Source organism: Lontra canadensis, unplaced genomic scaffold, assembly GCF_010015895.1.
Source record: "Lontra canadensis isolate GAN:19392208 unplaced genomic scaffold, GSC_riverotter_1.0 scaffold91, whole genome shotgun sequence".
Classification (NCBI taxonomy): domain Eukaryota; kingdom Metazoa; phylum Chordata; class Mammalia; order Carnivora; family Mustelidae; genus Lontra; species Lontra canadensis.
In genome coordinates, this window is record NW_022631085.1 from 172,448 (window position 1) to 191,739 (window position 19,292).

Here is a 19,292-nt window from a genome sequence, read left to right on the forward strand (position 1 = left end):
TAATATTTATAAAATGCCTAGGACAGTGTCTGGTATATGGCAAGTGCTCAATAAATGGAGATTCCCTCCTCTGGTCATGACTGTCCTGAGGTTTGGGGTGACTTGGAGAGGGCTCCAATGTTCTATCCATGTGCGCGAGCCTGTTTGTATGGAGGCTTGTCCAGGGGTGAGATGAAGTGATTTGACCCTTCATTTCCTTCCTAAGATCCAGGGTTCTGCTGGACTCTGCCACTGTCTGTTTTTCTATCTGCGGGACTAGTCATTAGTTGTTCTCTCTTCTCCCATCTTCCATCATTTTTCTTTATCACTCTTACTATTTTTATTGAGTTTTTATTTCCACCCTCCCTCCCTCCTTTCCTTCTTCTTTCTCTCCCTTCCTCCAATTCTCTTTCCCTCATCCCTCCATCCCACCTTCCTGCCTCCCTCCTTTTCTTTCCTAACAGCTTTCACTGTATCATTCTTACTCTAATTTTCCTTTCTTTTCTCTTCCCCTTTCCTTTCCACTCTTTCATTCCCTCACTTTCTTCTTTCAAAATCTAATATGGCAAGATTTTATGCTAATAACCAGGGAAAGAGAGAAATCTGTTGTATTGTCATGAGGAATCTCATATCCCCAGAGGAAGGAAGAAGGCCCAAAGGGAAATGAAAGTAAGTAGAAGTACAGCACCCAAAGGGATGCCCATACAGGTCTCACTGGGGCCCAGCTTGCCTAGATGTCTTCCACTCCTTGTCTCGAAGAATCTTCCGCTGGATTTTCCCTGTGATAGTCTTGGGCAGGTCCGAGACAAACTCCACCTGTTGGGAAAAGTTAGTCCAGGGTGGGCCATCTGTGACCTCAGTGGGGATGGGTTTTTCAGAGGAACTGCTATAGGGTGACAAAAAGCTGTTAAGGCTGGAGGTTTCAGGTAAGTTAGGACTGAGCCTGGAACACTCCAAGGGCAGGCCTTAGGCAATAAGAAGCACTGGAAAGTGCTCTGAGACAAGGCAAGAAGAGATGGCTGGAATGGGACATAAAGGTCTAGTCAATGGTGCCTGATGTACTCTAGGACAGGGGAGAAGCAGCACAGCGAACACGATATGACACAGTCCTCAGTCACCTGAGCTTTCACATCAGACTCCCTGGACTGCCATCTCTCCTCTACTACCTGCCTGGCTTTGGACGAGTCACTTGGCTTTTCCAAGAATTTCCACACTGGGTAAACTGGAGGGCAGCAACAACTCTGCTGGGCTATTTGAAGATAAAATGAAATTATGCAGACTGAGTTCTTGATGGGTAAACACTAAATAGGTAAACACTCAAAAACAGTGGCTGTGATTAACCTGGACTATAGACAGTAAATATTTAAGAGTTAGGAAACCTGACTTTGAATTCCAGCTCAGTCATTTCCAGTTGGCAAAATCATAAAATCTCTCCAATTTCATTTTTCATTATCTGCGGGGGAAAAATATTTGATGTCGAGGACTCCTCCATCTCTAATATTCCTGAATCCTAACTTATGGACAATGAAGACAATTTACTTCCTGTTACAAAGCCCAGCTTGCCAGGGCATTGATCTAGGAGTCAGATGGTCATGGGTTTGATAGAAATAAGAAAAACTGGGATACTGACACCAATATGGAAAAAGGTATCTTCTTAAAAGGTGATGTGGGGGTCTTCCACAGGCAAGACTGAACTTGTTGAGGAAGAGGTTTGTTAAAAATCACAACGGGATGGAGCAGGGGTTGGCAAACTGTAATCTGAGGGCAAAATCCAGCCCTTCTCCTGTGTTTGTAAAGTAAGTTTTATTTCAACACAGCTACACCCATTCATTCCCAGTGGTCTCTGGATCCTTCATACTACAAGGCAGAACTGAGTAGACAGAGAGTAAGGGTAGGGATAGAGGGTAAAGAGAAGCCTGCAGGGGAGATCTGGGAAGGGTTTGGTCTCAGTAAGGAGGGAAGAGATAGAAAGAATGCTGCCCAAAGCATTCTAGAGGAGAGACTTTTTTTTTTTAAAGATTCTTATTTATTTATTCGACAGACAGAGATCACAAGTAGGCAGAGAGGCAGGCGGGGGGTGGGGGGAGGCAGGCCCCCCACTGAGCAAAGGGCCCAATGTGCGGGCTCCATCCCAGGACCCTGAGATCATGACCTGAGCCGAAGGCAGAGGCTTTAACCTACTGAGCCACCCAGGCGCCCCTAGAGGAGAGACATTTAAAAAGAGACACGTACTGAATAATATAATGTTATACTGTGGATCCATTGGATACTCCAAAATATTAAGTTACAATTCAAAATTCATTGTATTTTGGGGTTGATTAGATTTCTAGTTTCCTTTTAAAATGCTTATTATGTGCTAGTCTTCTGAGTACCTTAAGTCTTACAAATATTAACTCTTCTTCTTAACAACCTGGAAAGGGGTAACACCATTATTCCCATTTCACAGGTAAGGAAACTGAGGCACAAAGAGATTGTTAAGTGATGGAGATGAATTTTTAATGCAGCTGTCTAATTCCAGAGACTGTGCTATACTGACTGCCTCACTGTGAGTTTGTGGCTGAAAGTCTGTGTGGTGGACTCTTTGATGGGCTGCTCAGAGACCCCTGCAAGAATGATTTAACTCTCCCAGCCCCTACTGCTGCAGCCAAGGACAGATTCCCTTCCCCAGGCCACAGCCCCATCCCAGCACAGCCTGCATCCAGGCCTGATCTGCATGGGGCTATAAAGCACCCTCCCAACCTTGCCCATAGCTCAGGCAACTCGGAAAGGTTGTCCTAGCTGCAGAAGTCCCCATGGGGTTGGCTGAGGCCCCCCAGTAAGGCTACATCAGAGTGCACCTTCACCTTCTGCCCAGTCCTGCTCCCTTCTCTCCCCTTCCCTTCTCTTTCTTTCCCCAGGTGTTGATCCCAAAGCACTCGCTAATAAACCTCTTGTATGTTTATCTCCTGCCCAGAGTCTGTTTCTCAGAAAATCCATCTATGACAATCAGCCTGCGCTGACAAAGCATTAGTGAACTTCTGGGTTCTATAAACATCTCAGTAGCTTTAAGCTTAACATAGTTGCTCTCTTCTCTACCCAAGACTCAAAAATATATACACTTTTTCTTTTCTCTGGGACAAGTTCCTATCTTGGACCCACTTCCAAAAACTGGGTCCCCCTTCAGGGTCAACCTCCATGCCTTAGTTCCCTGCCCCAGAGGGAAAACAGGTAGAGTGGACTCTATGCTTTTTGCCTTTTCTGGTAAGAGCACTTCCACTTTCCTGTGGGAAGCCACCCCTCTCTCCCTCAGTCCAGATCATAGGGGCAGGGCAGTCTTTGCTCCATCTTTCCTACACTTGCTTCAGAGGTGATCACATGACCCAGAAGTGGCCAGAGTGTTCCATCACCCTGGTTCTAGGGATTATTTAATGATGGGCTCCTGACCTAAAGTGGTTCAAGGAGAATCAACCTGAAGACTTTTGCTGGTGCCTTTGGGGGAAAAATGTTCTTTTATTACTATGATTAGCAAAATTGCTAAAGACCTGTGTTTGGACCTGCTGTTGGCCATTATAAAGGGGGAGCATTTTAACAAATGAAGCCAATACAGAGAGAAAGAGAGTCAAAGGGTGAAAGAAGTATCACTGACCACATCATTTGAATGCCTGGTATCAGTCACAACTAAAGCTGTCCCTTCCCCTGGACAGTTGAGTGAGCAATAGAGTTTGTGTTCAATTTCTTTTTTTTTTTCAAGATTTTATTTATTTGACAGACAGAGATCACAAGTAGGCAGAGAGGCAGGCAGAGAGCGAAAGAAGCAGGCTCCCCGCCAAGCAGAGAGCCCGATGTGGGGCTCGATCCCAGGACCCTGAGATCATGATCTTAGCTGAAGGCAGAGGCTTTAACCCACTGAGCCACCCAGGCGCCCCTAATTTCCTTTTTTTTAATTTAATTTTATTTTTTCAGTTTCCAAGATTCATTGTTTATACACCACACCCAGTACTCCATGCAATATGTGCCTTCCTTTCTGTTGCTAACAACTGAAAGAATCCTGGATAAATAGCGAGATCCCAGTGCAGAGAGTAGGAATTTGGTGAGGTATTGACCAGAACTTATTCCCATGGGAGCATCCAACTTTCAATTCAAAGCCACCTAAAGGCTGAGGCAAATATTCAAGCCTCCAGACAGCTTCTAGATGGTCATAATCAGGCATAACTTTGGAATTACAGGCCTCATCCAGAGCCTGAAGAAGAGAAATACAAGAAGAGATATCTCTCTCCTTCCTCAAGTTGGGGGAGCAAGGGAGCTCAGAGACCTCACCTTCCTTGGGTACTTGTATGGGGCTGTTACTGACTTCACGTGCTGCTGCAGCTCCTTGGTGAGCTGGTCGGAGTCATGGGACAGAAACTGTGGGGCCAGGACCACAAACGCCTTTACCACCTGCAACAAAGATGAGGGCCAAGAGAGAAGGCATCGGAGTGTTGTTGTCTCCTGGAATAATGCAGAAGCAGGGCGAAGGTTTCCAACACAGCACCCCCTTTATATACCCTCAAATGTGCCTCCAGATACCTGGGTGAGAGAAAGGGAGAAAGTAGGGATAACAATGGCTAAGTTTCTAGCTCTCTCTCAAGTGGCTTACTGGATGGGCAGGTAGGACTGCCTGAAAATTGAAACCACCCTCATCTCATATCAGTGTTAGAGAGAGACTCCTTATAAGACAAGAGCAAAAAATGAAGACCGGGGACCATAAACCTAAATGATTTTTTTAACCACTCCAAACTGCAATTTGTACATCTATAAAATGGTGATCTAATTATCATACTTAATTCATGGGAAATTAAATGAAATCATATATAGCAAGCCTTAGCCCAGTGCTTGGCACAGAGGGATTTTTGGTAGGGAATCCCCTTTGGGCCTCCCTTCCCTAGTGGCTTCTGTGATTTCCATGGCTGATATGGCCAATACCTGCCAGAGATAGGAATTTATTCAACGTGTACCCTGTTGAAATGTACTTGGGACACTGACCCACACCTCTGTACCTTACCTTTCTCTATACATATACCAAGTTCTGCTAGACTCCATCTGGGCCTGTTTCTATAACCATAGCATTAAAGGGGTCTTTCTTCTTCCTTATGTTCTCATTGTAAAGCCCATGGCTCAGGGGCTCTACCTCTTGGCTCTAATTCTTCCTCTGTTCTGGTCAGGAATCAAATTCTGATTCAAATGCCAACCAGCAGAATGGAATCCCTGTAGCCTCATAATAATAGACCACATATGGTGTTTGCTATGTGCCAGGCCTTGTTGAAAGAGCTTTACAAACATTACATGTTCAATTCTTGTCCAAGATCACACTGCTGGTAAGCGGCAGGGCTCTCCAGCCTCCAGATTCCATGATCTTAACTACCATGCACTGTGCCCTTGTTTCCAAAATCTGCACACCCTCTCCTCCCACCCTTGCAACTCCAGGCTGCTGCTCCCACTTCACCTCTCCTCGGACAGGGTCAGGGCTGCTGACTACAGCCGTCTCAACAACAGCAGGATGCTCCATCAGTGCATTCTCAACCTCTGAGGGCCCAATCCGGTACCTGTAGAAGAGCCTGTTTTTCAGAGAACGCTGGACACGCAGCCTCTAGGCCAGCCCAGAAGTTCAGAGCCAGCCAGAATAAAGATCCAGTTTTCCCTTCCCAGCCCAGAAACCAAGCTCACCCGCTGGAGTTAATGATATCATCTCCCCGCCCCAGGTACTGGAAATAGCCATCTTGATCCTTGATTGCCCGATCTCCAAGGATCCAAAAATCCCCTCGAATGTTGGCTGCTGTCTTCTCATGATTGTCCTAGTGACCATAGTAAGTCATAATCACTGTAACTGCAAAGCTGAAATCTTCTGCCCCAGGGCTGGCACGAATAACTACATGTGATGATCTTGACCGGGCCTGCCAACCTGAGCCCTCAGATGGACCTGGAACTTACCCCTTTATTCCAATTAATTGTCCCCAGTGTCTCTGACCTGCTCCCCAGGGTCCCGTCCAAGGGATAATACTGATGCATTTATCCACCTCTGGTCTAGGGCATTACTTTGTAGTAAGCACACAATAAATGGCAGCAACTATTAGTATGGCATTTATTACTCGATTGTTTTATCATTTTGGTATCAGAAGGTGTGTGTTTGAGGTCTTGAATAATTTTCTGTCCATTTTCTAAATAGTAGTGGTCTTGGCTGACTCTTATAATCTCTGACTTCACCATCCATCCTCACCTACACAGGAAAGTGGTTGGACTTAAGGATCATCTAATTCTAACGTTCCAAAGTCTGAAGACAGGGATGCTCTCAACTATTTGGTGAAATCTCAATGTCATGGCTAGCATGGCTCTAAAGGACATTGACGGCATAGAGCAGGGGAGAAATATTTGGAGAGAGGCAGGGCTTCCTTTGGGAGAGTACTGCTGTATGTAGTTTGGGGGCAATAAACTTTTTTGGCCTGAAACAGTTTTGGAGGGGGGTGGAAAAGGGTAACGGGAGGAAGATAATTCTTCAAAAGGAAACTTAGGGGTAGGTTAAGGATGACAGGGGTGAATACCCAGTTTTTTCTCTCTGCAAAGTGCCCATTATTGGACACTGGACACCCTTTGTTCCAAGTCCTGTCATGGTTTACCTCTTGGGAGGTATATAACTTTATCCCCTGCCATCCCTCTCAGAGTCTCCACTATCCCCACAGAGAACAGAGGGGAGGAGTGGGTTCCTCACCACATAGCCAGAGAAGATGCCTATAGGTCTGATGGGCTTTACCCTGATGCCCAAGTCTCCCTGTGTACCAGGAGGCAAGATCTTGCCCTTGTCGTCCAAGACCTGAAGGAGGAAGCAGATAGGAAGAAGATTCTGCATAACAGGAGGTGGCTGGAGTGGCAATGTAGAAGAGATGAGCTGGTCTGATGGAAGACCCCCTTACTCCAGTGGTGACCAAAAACAAGAACTAGAAGCCAAGGGCATCAAAGAATTTTACACCTCAACTTCTAATCCATCTGCCTGGGATGGTTGAGGTAAAGCCCCTTATGGAGACAGGACCAGATGAGCTTGCGAAGAATCTTCTGGCTATACCAGCTCAGTAAACACAATAGCCTCCCATTTTCTTTGAGGACCATGAACTTGGACATCAGACAGATCAAAACTCAAAGTATGCCTCTGCTACCTTACTAGCTGACTTTGAGCTGACTGAGTTCTATGTTTCAGTGCCTTCATTTGTCTAACAGGGATGATAATAGCTTATGTCACAGAACTATATGAGAATGAAGGAAGGTATTTTTAAGAAAGTATTTAAAAATGATTATCATAGCCAGGGGGAGGGAGAAGCAGGCAATTACAAATAACACTGAATAGAGTAAAAGTTGTTAACACTTCAGATACATATGCCTATGCACATAACCATAGACACAAATTCTATACATTGGAATTTAGCCCAAAGAAATAATAAGGGGAAAGAGCAAAATTTTAGCTAAGACATCTTGCTTGTTGTTTTTACTAGTGAAAATTTTGGAAACCATCCATTGACCAACAAAAGGCATAAACAGTAGTGGAACCATCCAATCTACTACTATATAGTTATTAAAATTGATGTTGTAGGTAGGTATTATTTGACTTGGAAAGATAGTCACCCAAAATTATTCAAGATAAAAGTAACTTACAAAATGATATGTCAAGATTCACCCTTATTTTTTAAAAATGTATATATTTATAGAAGTGGCTAGCTACTTAATTTGCTGGCAATTCAAAGTGATTTTCTCTGGATGATAAAAATATGATTAATTTTCTTTGGTCTTTCCTCCCTCCCTCCCTTCCTTCTTTTCATCCTTATCCTTCCCTTTTAAATATTATTTAAATATCTTTAATTTTTCCTCAGTGAACAAGGCAATAAATAAATTACTGAAAAATTTGTGTATTCCCTACTTTTCCCTCCCTCCTTAGAGCCCCTAACAAACCTGCACATCATAATGGGGAATAGCAGTTCCCAGGTAACCAGGTTTGATTTTCATGGTCTTGGAAACTCTGCAAGTGAGTCCCTGCAGAAGATGGTAGACAGATTGGCAAATCTTAGGAGGAGTTATATAGTCACAGAAAAATTAAAAAAAAAAAAAAAGATTAAGCAGAGCAAATTCTAAAACAGTCCTGAAGTTGCCTTTTCTTTAGTAGCTCCCTTCCGCCCCTGTTCCTGGCTCCCTTCCCTTTACTGGAACTCCCATCCCGGGGTTGCACTAAATTGTTTGGAAAGCAATCTGACTGACCCCTCCCCAGGGAAAAGGAACTGACAACCACATTTTAATCTCTTTAGAGGGAGCTATACTTTAATAAGTGACCATGGACCACAAAAGTCCTTTAAAACAATATGGGATTAAATTACCTCCCATAAGAGAGCTAGCTCTGCTTGAATCCTAAAATGAATCCCACAGAGATGCTGGTGTTTAAAGGAACATTCCTTAAACATGGCTTTTTCAGAAAGGCTAGAAGCCCTTGCAACACATCCACGGTCCTCATCCACACTTGCAAAGCTCTTCCACATCACAGCGCTCTCATCCATAAGCCCTCCAGAAATCCTGCCAGGGGGCCCACTAGACATAGAGGGGTGTAGGATAAAAGAGTGGAGAGGGGACCAGAGGTACTGAGAGTCACAGGTAAGAGGCACTGGAAAGGTTGCTGGGGAAACTATTCCTCAGGTTGTTTTGATAAAGCAGCAGAGTACAGAGCAATGCAAATTTACCTGGTGCTCAAGGGGCCCCAAGAGTTCTAAGAAGACATCTCAGCAGGGAAGGTGGGGTCCTACTGGGTTCTTCTCCCCATTGCTCACTTTTGTCTGAGCAGCTTAGGAGAGAGTCTGATGCGCTTGATAAATTTGGGTCTCTGCTAAAATGTTACCGCATTACAGAGGACATTCCTGACAACCATATCGGAAATACCAGTCCCTCATCCCACATCACCCCATCTCACCTGTTTTACTTTCCTCCCTAGAATATCTCACTGTCTACCATGTCATACATCTATTAATTTGTGTCTCAGCTCCCCACTCCCACTGGAGTGTAATGTCCAAGACAGTAGAGCTTTGTTTCTGTTCAATTGTCAATACCTATTCCATAGCAGGTGCTCAATAAATATTTATTGAATAAGTGCCTGATAAGTGGTGGCTCATATTTTTACTATCAGAAAGGCTTTTGAAGCCCACCAGGTGCACCAGCCCATTGGTTCCCCCTAGGAGCAGATACCGTTTCTGTCTGGCCATAGAATTCCCGGATGTCCAGTCCCGTCTGGGCCCTCCAGTTCTCCAAAGTGTCTGTAAGGAGGGATTCTCCACCACTGAAGCAGTTCTGTAGATGTGGGAACTTGTAACTGAAGGAGAGAAGGGAGGTAAATGTATCCCCTGAGCCTCCCTGGAACCAAACTCTGTCTAGGCAAGAGGATTCCAGGTACTTTAATGATGAGGTAGGCTTTACAGGGCAACCCATGCTTAATGGTCTGAGAGATGAGCATATGTGTATGTGGTGGAGACACAAGGATGGACCAATAAACCCAGAGGCTCATACCAACCCCCAAAGCCCCATCACCTAGAAAGATCCTGTTGTATCAACATCCGGTAAATGATGGGTGCTCCTACCATGTTGCTGATTGGGTAGCTGGACAGCACCTGGAGGGAGAGAGCCGGCTGACATTAACCACCAGGTTAAATGCCGAATTTATCAGCATGCACAGTGGTTGCAAGCATGGGGCCTGGAGTTGGGCTCTGGATTTAAATCTTACCTTCTTTATTCTGTCTATTTCAGGCCAAATCCTCAAGCCAAAAATAACAGAGAAATAACCACCTATCATTACAGAGATACAGGTCCAGGAGGACTACAGGCTGAAAGCACTAGATTACAGGTCCAGGACTAGATTACAGGTCCTGTAATTTTTGTCAAATTCTGGCTCACTGTTCCTGCCACTTTAATGACTCACCCCCAATAACACACTTCTAGAATTATATAAACCATCAGTCCCCAAGGGAAGTCACTGTTGCAAATCGGTTGTATGGTCTTGGTTAAGTCACTTAACCTTCCAGGTCTTGCTTTGTTAACAGATAAATTCCAGCCCTATTTTCCTGAAGCATTCTTGGGACATAACTCAGGTAGAAAAGTCCTGTGAAAAGTTAAAAATACTGGGGCAACTGAGTGGCTCAGTCAGTTAAGTGGTTGAGTCTTGCTTTTGGCTTGGGTCATGGTCTCGAGGTCCTCAGATTCAGTCCCTTTTGGGCTCCATGCTCAGTGGAGTCTTACTGAGGATCCTCTCTCTTCCTCTTCCTTTGTCTCTCCCCTGGTCACACACATACAATGCGCTCTCTTTCTCAAATAAATAAATAAATAAATCTTTAAAAAAGAGAAAAGTCAGAAGTGCCTATAAACAATTCAGTAGAAGTGTTATTAAAAATAGCTAGTACTGAATAGCTGCCAGCCTCTGTGCCATCTCATTGAATTCTCACAATAACCTCATGGAGTGTGTATTATCACCCACATTTTAAGAAGGAAAACTGTGAGTCAGAGGGTTAAGTAATTTGCCCAAGGTCATACAACTAACAGGGACTACTAGAACCAACATTTCTGACCCTTACTTTCAAAGTGTTGCAATACCACCTCCATCCCACGTTTTGCTTTGTGCATAATATATCACAAAGAGAGACTCAGGCAAAAGTGTCTAGAAAAAAATATTAACATTAGCACAACATGCAATTATTTCTTCAAACTGTGCTTTAAAAAAAAAGATTGTATTTATTTGTCAGAGAGAGAGAGCACATGTGCAAGCACAAGCAGGGTGAGCATCAGGCAGAAGGAGAAGCAGGTCCCCAGTGAGCAAGGAGCCCGATGCTCCAGATGTGGGACTCGATCCCAGGACCCTGGGATCAAGACTTGAGCTGAACACAGACGCTTAACTGACTGAGCCACCCAGGTGTCCCTCCTCTGAGTGTTCTTGATTAACTGATATAAATGATGAAAAATTTCTCATTTCCCTTATTGCTTTGCCTTACAGGAAGCTCAACAGGAAATGAGCTACTTATTTGCTATACTTCTTACTCTCCTTAACCCGACCTACTCAACTCACTGATATCTCCACTCTATATTTTCTTAATATGCTTTACAATTTTACATCTGTTTTCATGCTGCTGTTTTCCATTTGTGACAGTTAACAAAAGCCATTTCAAATACTTTGTGGAAGGAGGCAGTTACTCTGTTGACATTTGTTTAAAACAGAGAATGATAGAACCATCTGAAGGGAATCTCTTGAGAGAATCCAGACCATGCCTGACCTTTTGACATTTAAGTATGCCATCCATGCCTCAGATTGCCCCCAGCTTCTCTATTGCCAGCCAAACAGAAGCCTCAGTGGGCTGTCAATTGCTTCAGAGACCTGGAGGCCCCAGGACACCAGTGGCCCAACTTTCCATCTATGTTGTAGAATCCAACATAGATGCAAGCATCTATGCTTGCATCCAACATGCAAGCAAAATAATCCCATTTCCATTGCTTTGTTGCTCCAGGGTCATGAAATATGTAGATTTTATTTAATGGCTGTCCCATTAAGTTCCACAGGAAAAAAATCTGATACTCTAACACCAAAGCAAAAGCCCATTAAATGTGTTTTGACTGAACAAATGGCCAATGATAACTGCCTCCTAAATATATCCCTTTTATCTGTATATAAGTCTCTCCTTTCCTGGACCAGGAGCTCCATGAGGGCAGGGACCATTTCCATCTTGCTTACCGATTACTGTCCATCCATGTGGCAGGAGTTAGTAAATATTTGCTGAATTGAAAGAAACTGTAATAAACTGGAGTGTGCAAACCTTGGGCCATCTCTGACCTTCTGGTGCAGACTGGATCCTGTCTTACCTTTAGGATGACTGCTGGGTCAAACTTTGGCAAAAGATGGATAAATGTGCACGCTCCTGCTACCCAAGGTTGCAGAAATGAAGTCAAGATGTTCAGTATCCAAGCTGTGTCTGATATGGTCCATATTATGTCAGAGGCTTGCAGGTCCATCCATATGCTGAGAATAAAGAAGAAATACATGTACATACAAGTACATGAGAGCATGCTGGGGTGGGTGGAACATGAGTTGGAGGCATAAAGGGGTGTGTGTGTGCACGTGTGTGTGTGTGTGTGTTGTAGCACTGTATGTAAGTATAAGCAGGCAGGAGGAAAGAAAGTTGTTCTAAACACATGTCCTATTTAAAGAAGGAGTGAGTATTCAGAAGGTGTAACCCCAGCTGACAATGACCTTACAGATAATTGTGTCTCATTCTCATTCTATCCCCAGAACTTAGTACAGATTTTGGCATGAGGTAACCACCCAAAAAATGTTTACTAACAAAAGACATCTAAATGAATATCCTAAAAAGTGGCCTTGCTAAGTTCAAGTTTGGTCAGATAGACCTTTGGTTCTCTTTTCTTGAAGAATCATGAATTGCCTAAGTATAGTTGAAGGTCTTATACAGGGTGAAATGTGTCTCATTTCTCTTTTCAGGCCAGAATAAAAGTTATTAGCCTGTCTTGAACAAAAAATGATTTAGGTTAGACATGAAGAACTTCCCTGTGACTGGGAATCATCACAGTTTGTGACTCTTACTGAAAAAGATTAATATTTTCAGCTCTGTAGGGAAATTGGGTCATAGCCTATAAGGGGTGAGAGGTGGAAATTTAGTATCTTACTTACATTTAAGTGATTTATCACCCCATCTTTTAGAAACTGCATTTTACTATAACTCTTCTATTAAATAATTTCTATTAAATAATTTAATTTTCCGGTACTACAGATTCATAGATAGGGCATTTAAGTCTTTTAGATTTTTTGGCATTAAAATATTTTTCCAGTTCTAATATCAGACTTTTAACATGATAAGCAGGATATCCTAGGGGAAAAATAAACCCTGAATAGCTCTTATTATTGCATGACAACTTTGGCACTGTATTTTCTAATTCCGTTGGCGAGGCTGATATAGTTAAAGAACATTCTGAATTATGGGATCAGAGATCCAGAAATTCTGAATTTCAGTTCACTTCATTATAGTTCACCCTTGAACAACATGGTTTGAACTGCATGGGCCCATTTATATGCAGATTTTTTCAATATAGTACAGTACTATATCTGTATTTTCTCTACCTTGTAACTTTCTTTTTTTTTTAAATATTTTATTTATTTATTTGAGAGAGACACAGTGAGAGAGAGCATGAGCGAGGAGAAGGTCAGAGAGAGAAGCAGACTCCCCGTGGAGCTGGGAGCCCGATGCGGGACTCGATCCCGGGACTCCGGGGTCATGACCTGAGCCGGAGGCAGTCGTCCAACCAACTGAGCCACCCAGGCGTCCCTACCTTGTAACTTTCTTAATAAAATGCTCTTTTCTCATGCTTAATCAAAAGAATGCCATATATAATGCATATAACATATAAAATAGGTGTTAATTGATTGTTTATCTTATCAGTAAGTCTTCTGGTCAATTGTAGGTTATTAGTAGTTAAGTTTTGGGGTAATCAAAAGTTACAGCCACACAGGGACCAGTGTCCCTAACCCTTGTATTGTTCAGAAGTAAACTATAATCCAATCACAGCTTCCACCTCAACAGATTTGAAAAGTAATTTGATGCTGGTATCCAAAATGCCCTCTTGGAATGTGGGCAGCATCAGTGCAAATAACCAGCATTCCAAAGGACAAAATGTAGATTGGACTGGAAGGGGAAAATGCATATCTACCTTGTGCTAATCCTATTAGACACATGGCTTAAAGCTCTGAAGAGGTTTAGAGATCCCAAGTTACCTGAAACAAAAATGTCCCACCAAAGGTCACTAGATACCCAACTTGCTAAGCCATGCTCCCTCTTGCCCCCTTCCCAGCTGTCTTTCTCAGAAGCACCAGACGGTAGCCCATCCAAAGAGAACCGGATTTGAGCTCAGAAATGTCTCACGCCCTGGTCATGTAGCTCTCTGTAGAAAGGGTTTCTCTTACCCAGCATCCATCTTGGCCTTGATGCCCAGGCTGGCGTGGGAGTGTTCCGCCATCTTCGGAAGACCACTAGTCCCACTGGTGAAGTAGATGGCAGCTGCTTCTTGGCTTCCAGTCTCCACACAGCAATGATTGGTAGATGCTTCTCTGACAAAGACAAAGACTGTCACATTCTCAGATCTCACCGGGACACTAGATGTCCCGGCGACTCACCTCTTCCTACCTTCCCTGATGCTGGCAAGGGCAAGTCAGCCAACTCACTTCAGAAGGGGTGCTTATGAATGGTTAAGATCAATGGATTCTGAGTCAGTCATACTTGGGTTCTAAAACAACTCAGATTTGGCACTTTATGTGACTTCAGACTATTTAACTTCTCTGAGTTTCACTTTCTAGATCTATGAAATGTCATCAATAATATGAGATTGCTCATAGAGTTACTGAGAATATTAACTGTAACACAAAGATAATGAGCAACTTGCCCTGCAAAAACTCAATACATGTTAACTGATGGTGTTGGAAGCCCTTGCATGATACCAGGTTAATAGTAGGTGCCCATTTAGTATCAGTTTTCACAATACACCCTCCTCTATTCCCTTGACTTTCCTCTCTTGAACCTCTCCTCCCATGTCCTGATTTCAAGTCTCTCAAAGATTGTTGCATGTTGTCAACTTCTCTGACAGTTATCTTAAAGATCATGACATTAGAAAAAGCTGTTGTTCTCCCTGGGGTTTCTAAGGTCTGTGTCTCTAATGGAGGCAGTCCAGATATGTGACAGGGAAATGCATTCTTCCAGCCATACACTCTTGGAAGGACTCAGAGTCCTCTGCTTCAGAAGCCTAGCCTAGAGATACCTAGGGTAAGAAGAGGATATTCAGTGTATCAGCCTCCTCTGCATTTTACTGCATATGCTTTTGGGCTCACCTCTGACTCCTGCCTGATTTGCAGTAAACAGCTCTGAGCATTTCAGTCCACTTGGTGGTGCTTCTGGTGTGGACTATGGCTGATTCACTTTGTGCCCCAGGATTTCTCTGTTGCCACGAGAGCATGGGACACTGAGCCTACTCTACATGCATGCATGCTTATGCAGCCTGGAAGTGTGGGGTCGATGATACCCACCCTCCACACAACCCTCCACCAACAGGGCTCAGGTGCTGATGGCTCAAACCTTGTCAGTCCTCCAGTGAATAATCCTGAGAGGCATTCTGTGTGGTCCTTGCAGATCAAGCTCACTTATGCCATGTAGTGACTCGATAACAAACTCTTAAATAGCTTTTCTTTCATCCTTGCTTCACATTCCCCAGGCCCACACTCTGCTCCCTGGAGCTCCCAAACAAAGCATCTGCATGTAAGTGCTTTGCTCAGTTTCCACTTTTGGTGAAAACACAGGCTGAGACATGTAGCTACTCACCGTAGTAGAGTCTTAAAGTCAAGCCACCCATCCCGGCTTTTCTCAGATAGCAGTAGCTTCATTTTCAGAGAGGGGCACTCAGAGGCCACGGTGTCCACTGTCTGGGAAACTTCATCCCCAGCCACGATGGCCCTGGCTTTAGACACCTGCAGCCTGTAGAGGATGTCCTTTGCTTTCATTTGGATAGTCCCAGGCACGAAGACAAGACCTAGAGAAGCCAAATGTCTTAGAGAGAATTGGGTGGGAGGGTTATCTTCTTCCCTAGAGAAGACTGATATAAACAACCAGTGGGGAGCAGATGGGGGAAGAGCGGTTGAGGAAGGGATGACCAATGGGGAATATCAATATTAAGGCACCAAAGATCAGAGAGTGATTTCAACACTGATTTCCTGGGTGTGTTAGAACAGTAAGGAGTCTACCAGGACCAAGGAGAGAAAATGAGTTGCCTGATGTCATGCCATGGACAGTCTAACCCCCTTGCCCCTGCTCCCCATCCACATACAATGCCCTACAGGAGCTTCCTGTAGCCAAAGACTTTCATACAGTAATTAAACTAAGTATATGTGCTGGCAAAGTGAGCACAGTAACTGAACTAAGTAAAGGCTCTTGGAATTTTTCCATCCTACAACACGGGTCTTGCTCTCAGGCCTGGTTACTTCTCCCAAGCCTGGAACACAGAATTAGCTTGGCCAAGAGTGCTCTTAGATTTCTTTGTTTTTGTCTTCTCTCTTGATAAGATCCATGTGATTTTGTTTATTCTTCTGGAGAAAAACTAGACTTATATTTCACCATTTACAAAGCTTATTTCACATGTTCCTCCTCATGAACAGCTTGTACCCCTGGCTTACTTTATTCCCACTCTTAACACTTTAGGATCCACATTGCAGACCTATTAAACATCCCAAGTATGTCTCCAGTACGATGGCCACGTCGGGTCAGGTCCACAGAAGAAGAGACACATGTCCCTCGCTAAGTTCTCCTTCCCTTCAGACTGTAATATCTCAGAGTGTCATCTTCCTTGTGTGGCCTAGTCACTCTCTTCACGGGGCCTCGAGTTCCTACAGCTGTCTCTACACTTCCTTTGATTATTTGACCACACTTCCATCTTCCGCCTTACTGATGGGAATACCTGTTGCATGTGAGGGAGGCCAGGAAGGGTAGGGTGGGAATGCAGATAGGTTGTGCAGGTGTTTCTCTGGCTCTTTCTTATACCTTTCCATTTCTCATCTCTCGAATCTAAAGGCTGATGATTCTTGAATTTCTATCTCCATCTCAGACATTGTGCCCTTCAATGCAACGGGTCACTTTCCTTCCCTTCTTTTCTCCATACATATTTTTGATTGAGATATAATAGACACATAACACTGTACTAGGTTTAGTCATACCACATAATTTGATATATGAATATATTACGAAATGATCACCATGCTTAGTTAACATCAATCACCACACATAATTACAAATATTTTTCTGATAATAACAGTTTTCAAGATCTACTCTTACCTGCTTTCAAATACACAATAGAGTGTTGTTAACTATAGTTCCCATGCTGTACATTACATCCCCAAGACCTATCTATATTGTAACTGAAACTTCTCATCCCTTCTTGAACATCACATGGGTACCCCTAACTCAACAGTTACCAAATTGAACCTGCCATCTTACCCTGACAGCCCCATACCTGCTTCTCCCTGTGGTCTTCACTTTAGTGAAAGCTCGAAGCATCCACCCAGATGCCAGAATTTCTATGACTTCTCCCATCTCTCCCTGGCTCTCTTTCTCTATCATATGTCACTCATCAAAAAATGGTGTTCTGAGAGTCTTCCTAATTGTCTCTTAAATCTACCCACTCTCTACCACATCTCTACCACCCCATCCAAGGTTGAAGCCAGCATCATTCCTTGTTTCCTGTCTGGGTTTCCCACTCCTACTCTAGCCCTCCCCCATCCCATCTATATGCACCATCTAGGGTGACCTTTTACAAACCGAGTATGATCATGTCACTCAATCCACCCATGCTTTTCCATTCCTCACTGGATAAGGATTCAGAACCCTCACCATGGACCTCAGGGGCCTGCCCATTGTTCCAGGCTCACCTGTCACTTTCTCCCTGTTGCCTCTAAACACATGGATATCTTTTCAGGTTTTCTCATAATTTGCAAGCTTCCATTCTCTCTATGCTGTTCTCTTAGGGCATTCCTCTCTGCATCTTCTCCTGGCTGAATCCCACTTACCCTTCAGATCCCAGCCCAAATACCATTCCACTGGGACCCCCTCAGATTAGTCAGTTCAGGTCTCCTTTTATCACAGGGGTTGGCAAAACTTTTCTGCAAAGGGCCAAATAGTAGATATTTCAGGCCTTGTGGGCCAGATGTTCTCTATCCCAGCTACTCAAGTCTGCCACTGTAGTGCAAAAGCAGCTACAGCCAGTGTGTAAACAGGGTATATGGCTGTGTTCTAATGAAACTTTATTTACAAAAACAAGCTGCAGACCAGATTTGGTCTATAGGTCATTGTTTGCCAACTTTTTTTCTTTCAATACATTCTTATTAAATTCTCATGCCATTTATCAAAATTGTGATTCAATAATTATGTGTGCAACTAATAGTTTAAAGGCAATCTCTCTCCAAAGATCTTTAAGCCCCATGAATGTATAAACCATGAGTTTATACATTTGAGTATGAGTTTTGTCTACTCTATATTAGCAACCTTTAGCACGCTGCTTGGTGCACAATTTACTTAGAAAATCGAACAAAGGGTGGCATTAACATCTGAGGAAAGACAGGATGCTATGGAGAGGGGACATCTTTTGGGAGGAGTGGTAGAATTTCACTGCCAATGGCTTCATAAGGGAGATAGTGACCAGGCCAGGCGGTTCATTACCAACCTGCTCGCATGCAGCCCAGGGTCACCAGCCACCACTCAGGCACGCGGGGCAGCACCACCACCACACGGTCCCCAGGCTGCAGGCTGCATGCCCCCGAAAGGACATTGGCTGCCTGCTGGCTGAGTTCCCTCAGTTGGCTGAAGTTCCACACTATTTCATCCCCATCACCATTCACCCACCAGAGGGCTGGGCCTGGAGGTCGCTTGCCAGCCTGAAGGAAGAGAAGACCTGCTGATCAGGGGGGTGTTGGTACACACATGCATGTAGAATAATTCCTGCCTTGCAACTGTCACATCAGTGCTTAGTAGACTTGTTGATCTCAGGATCCCCTCCACACTCCAAAGACCTTTTATTTACATGGGTTCTATCTATCCCTACTTATTACATTAGAAATTAAAACTGAGAAATTTTACAAATAGCAGAAACAAACCATTATACATTACCACGAATATGATGTTTTAATAAAGAGGTAAGTATACTTTCTAAAACAAACAAAAGAGTGGCTTCGTTTTACATTTTTGCAAATTTCTTTAACACCTTCCTTAATAGCATATAGTTGGATTCCAACACCTTCCTGCAGTACCACCTGCCATGTAGCCTCTGGAAAAGACCACTACATACTTGTCAGAATGTGACAGTGAAAAAGGCAAATGTTATCTTAGATTTATTTAATTGTTTTCCCCTCTCTGTGTATTTATTTTTTATTATGGTCAAATATACATACCATAAAATTTACCATGTCAAGCATTTTTTTTTATTTTTTTTTATTTTTTTTTATAACTTTTTTTTATAAACATATATATATATATATATATATTTTTCCCCCCCAGGGGTACAGGTCTGTGAATCTCCACGTTTACAAACTTCACAGCACTCACCATAGCACATACCCTACCCAATGTCCATAACCCCCCCCAACCCCCCTCTGCCCAGCAACCCTCAGTTTGTTTTGTGAGATTAAGAGTCACTTATGGTTTGTCTCCCTCCCAATCCCAACTTGTTTCATTTACTCTTCTCCTACCACATTAACCCCC

The 19,292-nt window shown here is 43.6% G+C and overlaps 1 protein-coding gene across 2 annotated transcripts in view; it reads right to left on the bottom strand.

Annotated features, from left to right (window-relative positions):
• Window positions 1-520: 520 nt before the first annotated feature.
• LOC116854382 (acyl-coenzyme A synthetase ACSM2B, mitochondrial-like) overlaps window positions 521-19,292 on the bottom strand; it is a 31,788-nt gene continuing 13,016 nt past the window's right edge. For both annotated transcript variants that reach the window (XM_032836163.1, XM_032836164.1), the window contains exons 3-14: window positions 18,259-18,469; window positions 15,372-15,579; window positions 13,967-14,110; window positions 11,857-12,013; window positions 9,544-9,623; window positions 9,205-9,328; window positions 7,930-8,010; window positions 6,701-6,802; window positions 5,662-5,789; window positions 5,441-5,540; window positions 4,276-4,395; window positions 521-795 (exon numbers count right to left, since the gene is read on the bottom strand). In XM_032836163.1, the coding sequence (XP_032692054.1) occupies window positions 691-795; window positions 4,276-4,395; window positions 5,441-5,540; window positions 5,662-5,789; window positions 6,701-6,802; window positions 7,930-8,010; window positions 9,205-9,328; window positions 9,544-9,623; window positions 11,857-12,013; window positions 13,967-14,110; window positions 15,372-15,579; window positions 18,259-18,469 (1,560 nt within the window). In that variant the 3' untranslated portion in view covers window positions 521-690. The remainder of the gene's footprint in view (window positions 796-4,275; window positions 4,396-5,440; window positions 5,541-5,661; window positions 5,790-6,700; window positions 6,803-7,929; window positions 8,011-9,204; window positions 9,329-9,543; window positions 9,624-11,856; window positions 12,014-13,966; window positions 14,111-15,371; window positions 15,580-18,258; window positions 18,470-19,292) is intronic.